This window comes from Stegodyphus dumicola, chromosome X1 (genome assembly GCF_044657685.1).
Source record: "Stegodyphus dumicola isolate Sdum_Otavi_A_Nest chromosome X1, ASM4465768v1".
In the NCBI taxonomy this organism is placed as follows: Eukaryota; Metazoa; Arthropoda; class Arachnida; order Araneae; family Eresidae; genus Stegodyphus; species Stegodyphus dumicola.
Window position 1 is genome coordinate 133,229,442 of NC_140780.1, and position 16,459 is coordinate 133,245,900.

Here is a 16,459-nt window from a genome sequence, read left to right on the forward strand (position 1 = left end):
AATAGCTTGACATTTCAGCAGGAGCGATGTCACTATTAGACGATGTTGGTAGGAATGGGTGAGCCATGGCCGCACTTAGCGTCAAGAAGGAAGCGGTAGGATTAGAGAAACGACAGAACGTGAAAACTGAGCAATCGTCATAGCGGCACTCACAGCCCCAGATGCATCATTATCATCGATTGCACGTGCAACTAGTGCTTCAGTGACCGCAAGGACCATTCATAGACGGCTCACAGAAAGGAGGCTGAGGTCACGGCGCCACTTGCGCCGACTACCATTGACCTCTATACAACATCAAGCTCGTTTGCAATGGTGTCCGGCTCAATCGCACTGGAATGTCACTGACTGGAGTAGAATAGTCTTCAGTGATGATTCCCGCTTTGAACTCAGCCCCGATGACCAGCGAAGGCGAGTCTGGAGACGCCTCGGACAGCGGTATGATACCAACCTGACTGTCTTCCGGCAGACAGGCCGACAACCAGAAGTGATGGTCTGGCGTGTCATTTCATTTCATAGTAGGATCCCTTTGGTTGTCATCCGTCGCAACCTTACAGCACAGCGGTACGTCGATTAAGTTCTAAGCCTGTTATGTTGCCCTTCATGTCACGCCACACTCGGCTTACATTTCAGCAAGATAATGCCCGCCCACACACTGCACATGTTTCTACTGCTCGCCTTAGTGCTTGCCGAACATTACCTTGGCCAGCAAAGTCGCCGGATTTCTGTCTTATTTAGCACGTTTGGAGCATTATGGGCAGGGCCCTGCAACCAGCTCGGGATGTTGACAATCTAACTCGCCTGTTGGACAGAATTTGGCACGATATCCCTCAGGAGGATATCCGCAACCTTTATCAATCGATGCCAAGCCGAATATTTGCTTGCATAAGGGTCAGAGGTGGACAAACGCGTTACTGACTTTTTCACTTTGTGAATCTCTATCACTTCAATAAATCATGCAAATTTTCTGAAACTGTAATCATTTGTTTTTCTGTACATGCACATCACTTCTACCGTTTTTCGTTCCATGCGGATAACTCCTTCTTGGTGCGTAGTTTTTTTTTTTTTTTTTTTTGGTCTAAGAGTGTATTAAGTTAAAATTTTGTGATACAAATAGCTATTTATTCATATTTTATGACAAATAAAAATTCTATTCTTGAATTTAGGAGATGAATATTGGCGTTATGACAGTAATAATGACCCACCAGTAAGTGAGAGATACCCAAAACCAATCAGTAACTGGCGTGGCTTGCCAAATAATCTGGATGCAGCATTTCAGTGGGAAAACAGCAGAACATATTTTTTCAAGGGTGATAAATACTACAGATTTAATGATATAAGTTTTGAGGTATGTAAGCATTTTTCTTTAATGCTGAAAATATTAACTTGCAATAGTTACCAATGGCTTCTCTTAACTTTTGTATTATTTCAGCATCCCCTACTGCATCTTTAATTGAACTACTTTTTGTTTCTTTTCTATTGTATTCAAATGTCACTGTCTTTTAAGTATATTATCAATTTAGCTATAAACAACAGTTTTTAGAACAATATATTTGATGATATGTATTAGTAATCAATATTATGATGAAAGTTTTTTTTTTTTTTTTTTTTTTTTTTTTTTTTTTAATATTGCATGTGATACGTATGCTAAAAAGAGCAGTAAGGTGGCTCAAATAACATGTTATACACAAGATTCGATTTAAAAACTGAGAAAGATAATTAAATCAAATCAACTTTAATAATCTAATTACGTAATATAGCCCATCACAATTTATATTATTGTGTGTTTTTACTTGATCTGGAACTAATAACCCCATCAGATGTGAAGCGAATTATCGCTAAATCCGAAGAATTAAATAACCTTTCTATATAATCAGAATTCAAAACATAAATGCACTTTCTTGTGCCAACAATATCAGCCGCAGCTTCTGGTGATGTAACTAAACAATCAAATTCAAGTGAAACGTATAACAGTAATCAAAGACTGTACAGTTAAATTTTACTCTAAGCTGACTCAGTAATTTTAACTGGAGCGTCAAAATCAAATTCTCGTCAGCAAATATAAAGCCAAATAATTACAACCATCAGCGCTGGCAGGGTCTCAACGGAGCGTGCAAGCGCAGACAAGAAACACGTTGTATCTTATAAATCTAAAACCCTCAGTTTAAATACTAGCCGTATCATTTGCATTCTAGTGAGGAAAAGGAAAGGAGAAGTCATATTAAAGTCTGAAATTAAAAATAAAAAGTTAATTTGAATAATAAACTTATAATATTAATTATACAAATAATTACTGATTTTAATTTCTGAAGTGAATTCGGAGCATGCCTCTAAGAATCCTCCGAATTCACTTCAGAAATTAAAATCAGTAGTATAAGTTCTAGCCTAACTGCATCCTTTCAGATAATAAACAAGGCTTAGTTTTTGATTTATACGCGATTCTATTGTCAATGAATTTCTCTCTATTTAAGCCAATTATTCCTTCATGAATGTTATTTCTAGTCAAGGGACAAAATTGCTCTTGATTTTCTTAGGACAAGCTCAATTCTACTTTAATTAACAATAGCGGATAATATTATGATAACAGTGCTTGTGGGTAAATCCTTGTTCCAAGAAGTGCCAGTAATTTTGCTCAATGACAGTAAGTATCTTGTATGAATAATGGACTATCTGTTTGGTTCAAGGATATTTACCCACAATGCTCAACATCTTGTGAGTATGTACAAAAGTATAAAAAGTAGATTCTGAATCATCAGTGCATCCAGTTCTAGTTTTGATTTAAATCTTCAGCTGGAAGTGAGTTTCGTCGCTAAACCAGACACTTTTTCTATTATTTTTTCTATTTTTATATCATCTTGACCAATACATTTGCATTGCTTCATCTGACCTCTTTGTGTCTTTACCACTGAGTGACTAACAAAGTTGTAACTTTACGAAAAGAGATCCTTATCCCATTCTTTCAAATGAGCTACTCGGCATTCCTTGTAATAGCTATGAAACTGCTTTCTAATGAAGTTGATGAATGAAGTTTCTTTCACATGTTTAATACTCTCCTTTTATTTATCTATTTTTTTCTGTCATAACAGAACGTTTGTTGACAGACACTTTCAGTAAAGTTTGGCCTTTCAGTAAAATGGCTTTCGTCTGCTATCGTACAGTAAAATCTATGTCTCTTTGGGAACATAAACTTTTAAAAAGACTCTTGAAGAATTATCTTCTAGCCTTGTGAAATTAAAAAGAGATCAGAAGAACGGTGTATGAGACCCTTTTATTCAAGCATAAAATTAACTAATGACCCAACTTGGGTTACAAGAAGCCAGCACTTCTGGCTTAACAAAAATACATAATGAATAATAATTTCAAGGTGTGGTAGATTAGCTTAACGGCTCACAGAATAATTAACACGCAGGTTTGCTCTGGTTTGTAGTAAACCAGCGAGACAAGCCTAATGGCGAGAACACCGCTAACGCAAGCCGCTAATAATCACAGCACAGCGTGGCATGATAGCCAGACACACTCTAGAAATAACTTTCGAAACTCTTGCTTAAGTAGCCCTTCATTCTACTTTAATCTGAATAAACTCCTGCTATCTCGTTTACATTCTGGCATGAAAAGCGTGGGTGAAGAGAGAGTAATAGGTAAGCTTTTAATAGTTTTTAACTAATAGTTCATTTTAAGTCAAACTTAAAATGAACTATTAGTTAAAAATAAATAGATAAACCTCACAGTAGCATTTAACTGAAATAATAATAATAATAAAGTCTCCCTAAACTATTACTCATTTACTCGCATTATTTTCTCCTCTAGCGTAATCCCCCCCCCATTTTGTTTTCAGCATACGACTTAGAAACTTCTGATTTACAGTAACAATATAAAATATATGCACAAATAGAAAAGTATTCTGTATAGCTATAACAATATTAGTTTGCCTTTATGTGTGCTTTTAAATATGTTGTTTCAGAATTTAAGTCGTCACTTCAGAAACAGTACATTGCACATATTTTTCCCCTCCCCATTTCAAGCGGTAAAATTAGTAGAAAAAGTGGGGAAGTACTTGAGTTAATGCGGTAAATAAATAAAGGAATAAATAAATAATAAAAACTGCAAAATCTGAAAGCTTACCGTATTATTACCATTTCATTAGCAGCTTTCTTTGTTCTTATTTCTCTTTTCAATTTCATGTTGACTAATCCAATTCCTTTTCGTACGTTTTCCTTTTGATATTCTTCAAGGATTAAGAATTTCATGTTAAAATTTGTTTCTGTCCAATAAAAAAGATTGTATAATAAAATTTCAATGGAATAGTTTGACACTGAGGAGTTCAAGGCCAGGAAAGGCATTTCGGATCAGTCCACAGGCGAAAATTAAATTACAGGCGGAGTGAGGAGCAAGCTAGCTGATACTGGAGAGAACAGTGCGAGTGAAATAACAAATTGATTGGTCAGATGATGTAATAATTTGATATGAGATTAGGTGTTAGGAAATATTTTAGCCATTTTCCAGCTATAATTTCCCTATATAATTTTAAACTTCCCTTTAATTTTTAACATTTAAATATTATATATATTGTCCTGTAGAAACATTAGGTTATTTCGAAGCAGGAGACATAAAAAATGAGCAATGCCCTCGCCGGGACTCGAACCTCGAACCTTACGAATAGGTGCCGCATGTGCTGGTCATTACACCCCAAAGGCATGCTAAGAAGGCGAGAAAAATACCGTATATACTTTCCCTTTTAAAGGGCGACTGGAGATTAGGAGAACCAATCGCCAAATCCTGGTGGTGGAGAATCATCATTCACCACCTCTTTTAGTTTGGATGCCGCTGGAGAAACATTAGGTTATTTCTAAGCAGGAGACATGAAAAGTAAGCAGAGCCCTGGCCGGGAGTCGAGCCTCAGACTTCTCGAATACGCACCGAGTGTGCTGGTCATTACACCACGAAGGCATTTTAATAAAGGTTGGAGAAATACCTTATAAACTAACATCGGTATGTATAATATACTCTGACTATCTTATCTTGTAAATGTTAATTCCCGTTTATATCGGCACCTTATTTAGCTTAATAATTTCGCTTTCGTTCTTAGCTAATTTCCTACTTTCATCGTTCACCTCATTTGCTTCATTTTTATTTTATTTAATTTTATTATTATTTTACTTATTTTACTTAATTTTTGACACTAAATGTTTAATTTCTTTCATATTTTAAAATTTTGTAACTTACAATTTCGTTCAGCTTCTTGTCTAATTTCTTATAATTTCCCTTTGTAAAGAATCAATTTTTCCCGGAATTTTAGCATTTGTCCGTACGAATTCCGTTGTTTTACTTATTTTCATAGTCTCAAATTCATTAGCATTTATAATTTATACTATTAATATCATTACTATTTGCGCTTTTAAAACCTTAGACGTGAATTTAATTCATCCCAAGAATATAATCACATCGGAATACTATTAGACTGAGACAAAACATAATGAACTTGATATTTACACAGATGAGTCCGGAATTGAGGAGAAATTACGAGGTAATTTTTGTTGCCTATTATTATGGTAATGAAATAATGAATGAAAAATTTTAATTCGAAAATTGTAACTCTATTTTTCAAGCGGAACCTATTGCAAGTTTTAAAGTACTGCAATGGGTACAAAAAAAGAGAGCCTATAATGGAAAAATTACTATACAGGGTATCAGCACATCATTGACAAACTTTCAGGAGAAAGAGAGTACACCTACACGATGGGAAATCACATAGGAGTGCAGGGTCGGCAACGCTTTCCTGTGGCGGTAGTGACGACACAAAAAGCCAAAAAGGAAGGACCCAAACAGCGAGACAAAATATATTTTATTATGTTTAGTACAGCAGAAACGTAAAAATAAGAGCAAAAGCAAGCAATGATCGTCATTAAAGAAAGTGTTCAAAATTACGACTTCGAACCGTGATACAGGCCTTACCTCTCCGCATGGAAGTTCTGCATCACAAATGGAAGATACATGACGCGCGGTTCCTGCATCACGGTCCGGGTCGAAATTTCGAACACATTCTTTAATGATGATCGTTGTCTCTTCATGTTGTTTTTCTTTCTTTTTTTTCTTTTTTTTTTTTTTTTTTTTTTTTTGTGTGTGTACTCCGAATAATAAACATGTTTTCTCACCTCGTTCGTGTCTTTTCTTTCTTGATTTTGTGTCTTCACTACCGCGCCAGGAAAGTGTTTCCGACTATGCATTCCTATGTGATTTCCCATCGTCTAGGTGTACTCTATCTCTTCTGAAAGTTTGTCAACGCTGTACTGATACACCCTGTATATTCTGATTGTTTCTTGGCTTACAAGCACTCTCCAACTCGGACCAGCCGAATATTTTGATTCAAACAACCAAAGAACTATATACAACCTTCTTATGAAACATGAAATTAGACTTAACTGGATTAGACGCATGTGGGTGCTTATGCAATGAGAGAGAGGATGTCCTTGCTAACGAAGCGACTTTATAGCCTAATACTTCAAAAGCGGAAGTACCGGGTTCAAGAAAAAAGGCCATTAGAATCATGCTAAATAATTTGTACAAGTTCCATGGCCATGGCCATGTACATGTTCCATGGCCGCTTGGCCATGGAACATTTCCCTGCTATTTTGGCTATCTCGTTTATTATAGGTTTTTATAATAAACGAGATTTGGGCTTCAAGATAATAATAAATGCAGGTTATGCAATATGGTTGGAGATGCTTATCGTTTTGTTGAAAAGTGTGCTATCACTAGAGATACAGAAGTAGCCGACAAGGACTTTAAAACATTGAATTACAATAGTGTAACAGTGAAAAGGATTGCCGAGAAAATTATGACAAGGATAGGTCATTTAGGATAGGATTTTCTTTTATTTAAGTTTAGTTTCTACGCTGTTTTTTCCTTACTATCCTTTAGTACTGCATGAAATATAAAAAACCAGACATATATGTATTAGTACCTTCTGATCGTATTTCATGATTTCTCTTTTATGTTTTTCTAATTTTTTTTTTTTTTTTTTTTTTTTTTTTTTTTTTTTTTTTTTGCGAAGGGGGTTGGCGTTAGCTGTTTAGGTGGTTCTGATTATAACATTTTATCACTATAAGTAAATCAGTGGAATAGCCTATTAAATTTTTTGAAGCAGGAAATGTCAGTTGTGCTTTTGTCGAAATTTGGACCTTAGATTTTCCAGTTACTAGATGGACATGTGCGCCTATTATTAAACCGAAATGAAAATTTGGGATCCCTTTAATTTTTTAGCATATGTAAAGCAGTTATAGCAAAGCCTAGGATCTATCTAAACGAATGTCATCACAAAAGATTTCAGAAGAACTCTTAAGTTGCAGCAAAAATAAACTCGCTCACATTACACTATATGGGCCGAATATCGGCGCGATAGCAGAGGAACAGGTTGCCATAATCTTGAGCCAGGATTCGCATTGGATGTATAATACGTTGTGCTGCATGGCGAGACTTAAAATATTGTTGAGCCAAAAATCGTCTCGATAGTTTGTGGTAAAGAGGTAGGAAACCCTAGAATTCGTCCCATACCTATAGTTATTCTCTATAAAACTGGAATGAATGAAACCCCTTTCACACGGGTATAATTCTATTATCGTATGTGGTTCATCCAGTTAACGTTCTTAATAATGACACGGCTAAATGACAGATGAGTTTAGTCATTCCCGATGAAATCTCAACTTGTGTCCGGCCTTTAAAAAAATGGTAAATAATGTATTCCATAAAGTTGTTCAGCTCTTTCAGGACTTGGAGAAGAATCTCATTCTAGATTGGTTCATATAATTATGGCAAAGCAGCCATGGGGACATTCTCGAAAGTTCTGTTGTGTGAGAAGCTGTGAGAAAGAATGTTATGCAAGGTAAAAGCGTATTCTTGTTCTTTAAGCATGAGCATTCATATTCCTTAAGCCTTGATCTTTCAAAATCTTATTTGTTAAGCATGAGATTGATGTACCTTTAGTAAACCCTTTATTCTCAGCTGTTTCATCATTTCACGCTGAACAACTCCAAATTCTGGGAAGTCGTCGAGTTATATATTTAGAGCAACAAGTATTTGTGGTGAATTTCCAGAGAGATCTTAGGAGTACACAATACCACTACGATTGATCGCCTGAATAAACGCAGTATAGGGAGAAAGTTTAGGAAAGAGTTTTGGTTCTGCCCATCAAAATCACTATATGAAAACCCCTGCTGTTCTGCTACGGCACCTAGTGACAGTGACATGTGGGACAAAAAATTTTACTTCTACAAAAACACACAGGAAACTTGCAAGGAATGTCTTCCAACTTTTCACTTTAATTTTTTTCTGAAAATATAAATACATACGAATCTATTAACATATAAATACATAATAATGACAATTTTCTTGCTACTAATCTGCAGACAAGCAATTCAAATTTATGAAAAATAAGAGATCTGGCGAATTGGCAAATTCTTTTCTTTTCCTTCATCAACTGTAGCTTTCCCTGGGCTTCATAGTCTTTTAAAACTTTGGAAATCAAATTTCTCAGTTTAAAATCCTCTTAGGTAAAACGTCTCTTCAATTTCAAGTGCCTTGCTATATAAACTTGAATGAACTTGCAGATCACATTCTACGCATTATCAAATAATGACCAAATTTAGTATTAGAAGTCAAAACCAATGTTTCATTAAGTTTTAGACTTTTTAATCAACTTGACTAAAAGTCAAAAAAAATTTTTTTAAATATCAATTCCTGGATGTAGACAGAAAATTTAAGACACAGAATTACCTATATCTGGTAACACAGCGCTACTTTGCAAAATTTAAAATTCTGCCAGATTTTGTCAAAACGTTCTAAATTGGCAGAAGAAACTCTATAGTTAAGAAACTTTTTGAATCATCAAAAGAATACTAGAAGTTAATTTTTTTACTATTATGTATTTCTAAATGAGTAGGTTCGTATATATTTTATAGAACAGTAAATAATTCAAGATTGAAAGAATTTCTTTCTTAGAAAATGCAGAACGAAACACGTAGGCCTTAAATAGTCATCTGCATAAAATCATGTATATTTGATAGATAGCATCATTATTAATGCTGCTGTCATGCGCTAATACCATCCCTAACTGTACTATTGGAAACTATAACACTTCGTTGATAAATTCGTTCAGAATACGTCCGTAGCACGATGCAAAGAACATACAGTGGATGGACAAAAATATGGAAACACCTTGTGAAATGCATGTTTGAAAAGAAAGATTGATTTTAATGAAATATGTAGGTGGCGCTGGCGTTTTTGACTACTGACGCCACCTATACAACTTCGTAAATGTGCTAAACAGTTCAGTTGTTGTCGGAGTACTGTTATGTGAGGTTATCATTGCATTATGTCAGAGTTAAAAGACTTCGAACGTGGGCAAATTGTTGGAGCACGTATGGTAGGTGCTTCCGTAAGCAAGGTAGCCGAGGTGTTTAGTGTTTCAAGAGGCACAAGAGGACACCCATCTTAAAAAAGTGTTTGAAACTGTAATACTAATTAATTTTTGGTTGCACTGTCAAAAGGAATATCCAAGCATAAGCGAAAAAGCGATACAATTTTTAATGCCTTTTGTCACCACTTATATGTATGAAACTGCATTCTCAGCCTTGGTGTACTTAAAAAATAAGCATCGAAACAGATTGGATGTCAAAACTAATTTGAGAATAAAATTAACATCATTAAATCCTAATTTGAAATTACTATGTGATGAAAAACAACATCATCCTTCGCACTAAGGTCAAAATATGTAAAACAAAATTTACTTCATTTACTTTAAGTTTTAAATGAAGATAATGTATTGTCTTTAATTACTTATGTTTTTATTATATAATTATTTTGCAATTTTTGTGTATAAAATAAACAAACAAATAACTTGAAGATTTATTCCGCATATTTGAAAAGCGGAAAAACATCATCTGCTAAACCACAGCGCGGACGAAAGTGTGTCCTGAGTGATCGTGACAGACGATCATTAAGGGCAATTGTGACGAAAAATAAGAAGACCACAGCTGCAAAAGTTACTGCTGAAATGAATGTTGTATTACCGAACCCTGTGAGTACCAAAACAATTAGAAGGGAGCTTCATAAATAGGGAATTGCTGGCCGTGCTGCAATTGATAAGCCACTCATCAGTGATGCTAATGCCCGTAACAGGAAAAGGTGGTGTTTAACTCATAAAGCCTGGACTATAGAGCAGTGGAAGCGAGTAATATGGTCTGACGAGTCTTCTTTCACATTGTTTCCCACTTCTGGCCGAGTTTACGTCTGGAGAACGCCATCTCAAGCCTATAATACAGACTGCTTGTTGCCAAGAGTGAAACATGGCGGTGGTTCTGCTATGGTTTGGACAGCCATATCGTGGTTCTCTGCTAGCCCCATGATAATTGTGTCAGGGCACATGACTGCCAAGACTTATGTTAACATTTTGGCCAATCAAGTTCATCCCATGGTACAAACTTTGTTCCCCGATGGTGATGGTGTCTTCCAAGACGACCAAGCCCCTGTTCACACAGCTCACATTGTCCAGGACTGGTTTTCTGAGCACGAGGATGAGTTTTCCCATCTCCCCTGGCCACCACAGTCACCAGACCTGAATATTATCGAACCTTTGTGGTCTACATTGAAACGGAAAGTGCGTTCTCGTTATCCACCGCCAACATCGTTATCTGAACTTGCCACCGTTTTGCAGGAAGAATGGTATAATATTCTCTTGGCAAACATACAGGAACTGTATTTATCCATTCCGAGAAGACTACAAGCTGTTTTGGATACCAACGGGTTTCCTACACCATATTAAGCAAAGAAACATGTTTTTTTAAAGGTGTTTCCATATTTTTGTCCAACCCCTGTATATGGCTTGAGGACCAACCCGAAATTCGGCTGGAACACTGGCGTAGCTATAGATAGGCAAGATTAGATGCGTAAAGGCCCACGCTTTTTAAGTACCATTACTTTTTTTATTTTTGAATATTCGAAAAGTAATAATAAATTAATAAGTTTGTTTCCGAACCCATTTTTGATATTTTATATGCACATATTTTATTTTAAATCTTGTGAATAAATTATGTTATTAATTATAAAAGAGATTTATAGCTTTTATATCGAATACTATAAAATATAGAATTAAAATTGAATGCCATAGAAGCCTATCTCGTTTATTATGAATGTATGTGTTGTGTAATGAATTTCTGCAAGTATTACACTTATTTTTTTGTTTACATGTACGAAATCTAACCAAAACTAGTTTTTTTTCCTTTCTTGAAAATAATTTTGCATTTGTTTTTACTACATTTTTTGTAACTGAGCATCAGAAGGCTTTCAGCATAACAAAAAATACTGTAAAAAAACTAAATAGTCTAATTTTGGTTAGACTGCATATGCCCATTTAGTGAAAGTCAAATGAACAACCAGAACAGTTAAGTCCCCATTTCGTATAGCAGTCTGTGTGGGGAATGGGACTATTCGCCTCGCGGTCCAGACGTTTCGCCTTCAAGACATATTTTTCTTTACATGACTATTATATCTTGCCGTATTATGTTAAGTTGATTTAAATTAATAATTAGTTTAATATATAAAATGTTTTTGTGTATAGTTTTATACAAATACACTGTTACACATGACATTTAAAAAGAGTAATATAATAACAAGATTCTAAAGTCATTCCGTTTCCCATTCAGATTTCATAAAAATGTGAATTTCCTGTTCGTATGAGTGATGTCTCTGAACTGGCCGATTAAAATTTTAAGAAATGTTGGCGAATCATGTAAACATTGAACCCGCATAATTTTAAAATCGATAATAAAACTTCTGTTATATCAGAAGTTTAGCCCCAGTTCTCTCTGATACTGACATAATTTTCCAACTATGTGTAATTTCTTTATATCTCATATTTGCAAATTACCATATATATTACAAGCAAACTTTATTAAGCATACAAAAGGTAAACAGAATTATTAAACTAAATAAATTTAATACGCGTATAATACGGCAAGATATACAGTCATGTATATATGTGTTGACGGCGAAACATCCCGACGACGAAATATCCCGACGGCGAAATGGCCAAAGGGCCACGGTGAAATGGCCATGACGAAGGGGGCCTCAGGGAAATGGCGACGGCGAAAAGTCCTAGACCCGTCTCTGTGCTGCTATGTTTAGTTCTGCAAACTCTTAAGAACTGTTTTATTAGTTATTGGTTGGAAATTGAAATGTAAAGCTAAGAAATATTAAAATAATTATAACACTTAAATTAAACTATATATATTATAGTATACTATATATATTATTAGTCAAAATGGATAAGAAAAAAAACAAAAGAACGAGACCCAAAAACGTAAAGAAAACAAAGGACAGGCAGATGAAGGGAAAAGTTCCCAAAATTAGACAGCTTTGTTATTTAAACATCATACCCATAAAAAGAATCTTCAGTAGATATTGTCTCTGTCAATAAGGTTGAGCAGCCTGGAATAGAAACCTATATTATCGGTTGAAGTCGCCTATACTAGTAAAAGTATACTGTATACTGACAATCAGCATACAGAAGGAACAGGTACTTGCACATCACCAGATATACTAGGTAATTATGTAGGTAAACATATTATCAGGACTTGTATTCCTCTTTACTTGCTTTGGAAACATGAACTGTCCTGACTCGGAACAGGGAGCTTACTCAAGCTATGTTCAATAATTTGTGAAGTAGACAATACACACAGGAAGGGTATACAAAACCCTCTCAGTCGCGGAATAATTTCTTTATTTTTGATTTAAAGTTCTACTAAAAAATGCCACGGGCTGCTGATTTTGCAAAAGTACCGCTCCTACCGCATAATCCGAAGCATCCGCTGAAATTTCTAAATTCTCATCGTTTTCAGGAAATTTCAAAACAAAAATTAACTTGCGTTAATGCTTGCTTTAATTTTTCGAAAGCACTATTGGCTTCGGCCGTCCACGAGAATCTTGCCTTTTTCCTTTTTAATTTTAACAATGGTTCAGCAATAGCTGCAAAATCTTTTATAAAGGACCTATAATATGAACAAAGTCCTAGAAAAAAAGAGAGCTTCTTCGCCGTATTTGGCGGCGGATACTTTTGCACAGCGATTATTTTTGATTCCGCCGTCTCGATTCCTTTCTGAGATATTTTGTAACCTTGTAAGGATCTTAAGTTTTACTAACGTTTATTTTATTTTAAATCTTTACTATCACTTCTTATTTTCTACTTCCGTCCAGAATTAAAAGCTTTAACTTATTTATGCAAATTTGTCTTGCGAACGCCAAGTACTTAAGTTGTGGCTTTTTGCCCAGCAAGAGAGAGGAAGGAGTGATTAGGAGCAGGCCGCTTGCCATAGCAGTTTTACTCGGTTGCTGGTTGCCTTCAAGGCCAGAGGTTTAATCCTCTTGATAATTTTAAACGTATCGTAGTGTTAACAGTTCTCTGTACTACATACGGCCTTTCTGTTAATATACGGTCAATCTTCAAGTAGACACTTGTTTATTAATCCAAAGTTAGTTTAGTTAGAATTTAGTTAATATTTTTATATTCTTACGTTCAGACCACAAGTGGTTGGTCTCTGTATTCCGAAGTCCGGAAATCATTGTAAAGAGAGAAAAATAAAGGGTTTCGTATACCCTTCCTGTGTTTCCTGTGTATCTTGTCTACTTCCCACATTTATTGAACAAAGCTTTAGTAAGCTCCCTGTTCCGAGTCAGGTCATTTTATGTTCCCAAAGCAAGTAAGGAGGAATACTGAACCTGATAACCTAAGTATTTTAATTCAGGGGCTGCAAATTTGCACTTTTCGACATTAACTTTTAGACCGGCCTCATTTAATAATGAAAACACCTGTCGTAAATCCTGTACATGTTGGTCCAAATTATCACTAGTAATAATGATATCGTCTAAATTAATAAATGTGGTCTTTCCTAGAACAGGCCTTAGCACAATGTTCATACATCGCTGAAATGTTGCCGGTGCCCCTGAAAGGGCAAACGGCATATGCAAGAATGCGTAAGTGCCAGACTTGGTTATAAAAGCAGTCTTAGGCACATCTTCTGGTTTAACACCTATTTGAAAATAACCAGTCGTTAAGTCTAACGTAGTCATATATTTCGTAGAAGTTATGTTCCTTAAAATTTCTTCAATAATAGGTAACGGATATACCGTATATTTAGTCATGGAGTTTAATTTACGATAGTCAATTGCAAAACGCCACCTTTTCGGATGTGTTACCGGATAGTCATTATTTTTCTAACACAACACACCCGGGCTAGCATAACTACTTGAGATGGGCGTTATGATCTTTTTACGTAACATATCTCGAATGTGCCACTCTATAATTTTTTCTTTATTCTTATCATACCGATATGGTTTGTGGCGAACTGGCAGTGAATCTCCGGTGTCGATACTATGGTTAGTAACTTGAGTAAATCCGGGAATATCACTAAATAACGAAGCAAATTCACTTACCACTTGTCGAATTTTTTGTTGCTCTCCGTTAGGCAAGTGGTCGAGGTTTAATGTGGGTGGTTCTCTTTTTTCTTCCCGAACTGGTTGCATGGTCAGCTTAAGGGACGCTTGGTCGAAATCCAGCGTTGCTTCTGCCTCTGAAAGGAAATCTATCCCTAAAATGGCATGTGCTTGTAAATTTTTTACGATAAAAAAACATGATCTTTGCTTGCTCGTCCTTCATGCGAATATGTAATGCTATTTTACCTATGCATTTGCATCTTTCTCCCTGCGCAGCTAACACTGTATTATCCGAATTATATATGCGGTATCTACGGAAATACTTCTTAAAAAAATCTTCTGCCACACAGGAACACTGCGCGCCTGAATCCAGGAGTGCGGTGGCTGGGATGCTGTTCACCAAAACTTCAATCTTTGGAAGAGTCAAATTTTTCACAATAACCGTATTTAACTTGAAGGAAGAGGGGTTTTCTTGACCTTCGGATTTCCGCACCCTCTCGTCAGCAGAAATCCGTTTTAGTTTAAATTTTCTTTCTTCCTTTCCATGCCTTCCTTCTTTTTCCGCTGGCCTTCAGACTTTTTTTCTGGCTTACTATTGAACTGTCGACGTTCGCCGGTTGTTTTTGGATACTCAGGTTTCCTTGCCCACTGATTCGATTTGCTTTCGTAGCCGTGTTCTTGCCTTTGCTGTGGTCTTGGCGCACCAAATTGGCTTCGTTGCTCATACTGGCGTCTTCTTTCAATGTCCGCCGTTCTTCTACTTTCAAACTGGATTGCTAGCTCAAATAACTTTTCCAGTGTAGTCGGATTCCTTAATTCAATAAAGTCTTGTACTTGGGGAAGTAACCTCGGCAAAATCACTTGGATTATCTCAGGATCCGGACGGCTTCCATACAAGAGTTTAAAGACGTGAATTTTTCTTAAAATAAAGCTTGAGAGATTTTCAATTCGTTTCTGGTATATGCTGAAAAGTTCCGCTTCTAATTTGGAACGATTTCTTACGACAGGGAAGGCTTTTACTAAGGCAGTCTTGAAATTTTCGTAAGTATAGGTGGGGCTTCCCGCTTGACCCAAGAGGTTTCTGCCTATACATTTCAACCAATTAAGCGTTTGGCCCCTCAAAGCGCTGGTAGCTAAGGTGACTTTCTGGAACTCATGGACTGAATACAACATGAAGGGGTCATCCAATTTTTCCAAAAAACTGGTTACCGGTGAGTTTGCATTAAATGTTGCTTCTGGTTTCATCGATGCGCGCATGGTCTGTACGATGTACCCAAATCCTTCCAGGGCGGCAGCTGGCATTTCTGGATTCTGAGCCGCTTCTGCAGGCACCACAGGTTCTTCTTGAAACTCGGCCATGGTTATTCTTCTTCGTCGGGCGCCACTATCAGGACTTGTATTCCTCTTTACTTGCTTTGGAAACATGAACTGTCCTGACTCGGAACAGGGAGCTTACTCAAGCTATGTTCAATAATTTGTGAAGTAGACAGTACACACAGGAAGGGTATACAAAACCCTTTATTTTTCTATCTTTACAGCGATTTCCGGAACTTCGGAATACAGAGACCAACCACTTGTGGTCTGAACGTAAGAATATAAAAATATTAACTAACACTCTAACTAAACTAACTTTGGATTAATATACAAGTGCCTAACTTTAAGATTGGCCGTTATTTAACAAAAAATCCGTATGTAGTACAGAGAGCTGCTAAAACTACGATACGTTTGAGATTATCAAGAGGACTAAACCTCTGGCCTTGAAGGCAACCAGCCAACGAGTAAAACTACTATGGCCAGTGGCCTGCTTCTAATAACTAAACGAGAAAATAGACACTAAATAAGACACTAAACGAGAAAATAGGCATTTTAATACAACATGTTACACATCCATCACGAAGCACGGATAAATATTACGACATTCTAAATTATTGGATACTGCATATTGCAAACCCTGTTAATTTACATTACAGTCGTTTACTGT

General features: G+C 36.1%; 1 protein-coding gene across 2 annotated transcripts in view; it reads left to right on the forward strand.

Moving 5' to 3' along the window:
- The window catches only part of LOC118183209 (stromelysin-3-like), a 218,750-nt gene that overhangs the window by 104,854 nt on the left and 97,437 nt on the right, over positions 1–16,459 (forward strand). For both annotated transcript variants that reach the window (XM_035352675.2, XM_085807923.1), the window contains exon 10: positions 1,164–1,345. In XM_035352675.2, the coding sequence (XP_035208566.1) occupies positions 1,164–1,345 (182 nt within the window). The remainder of the gene's footprint in view (positions 1–1,163; positions 1,346–16,459) is intronic.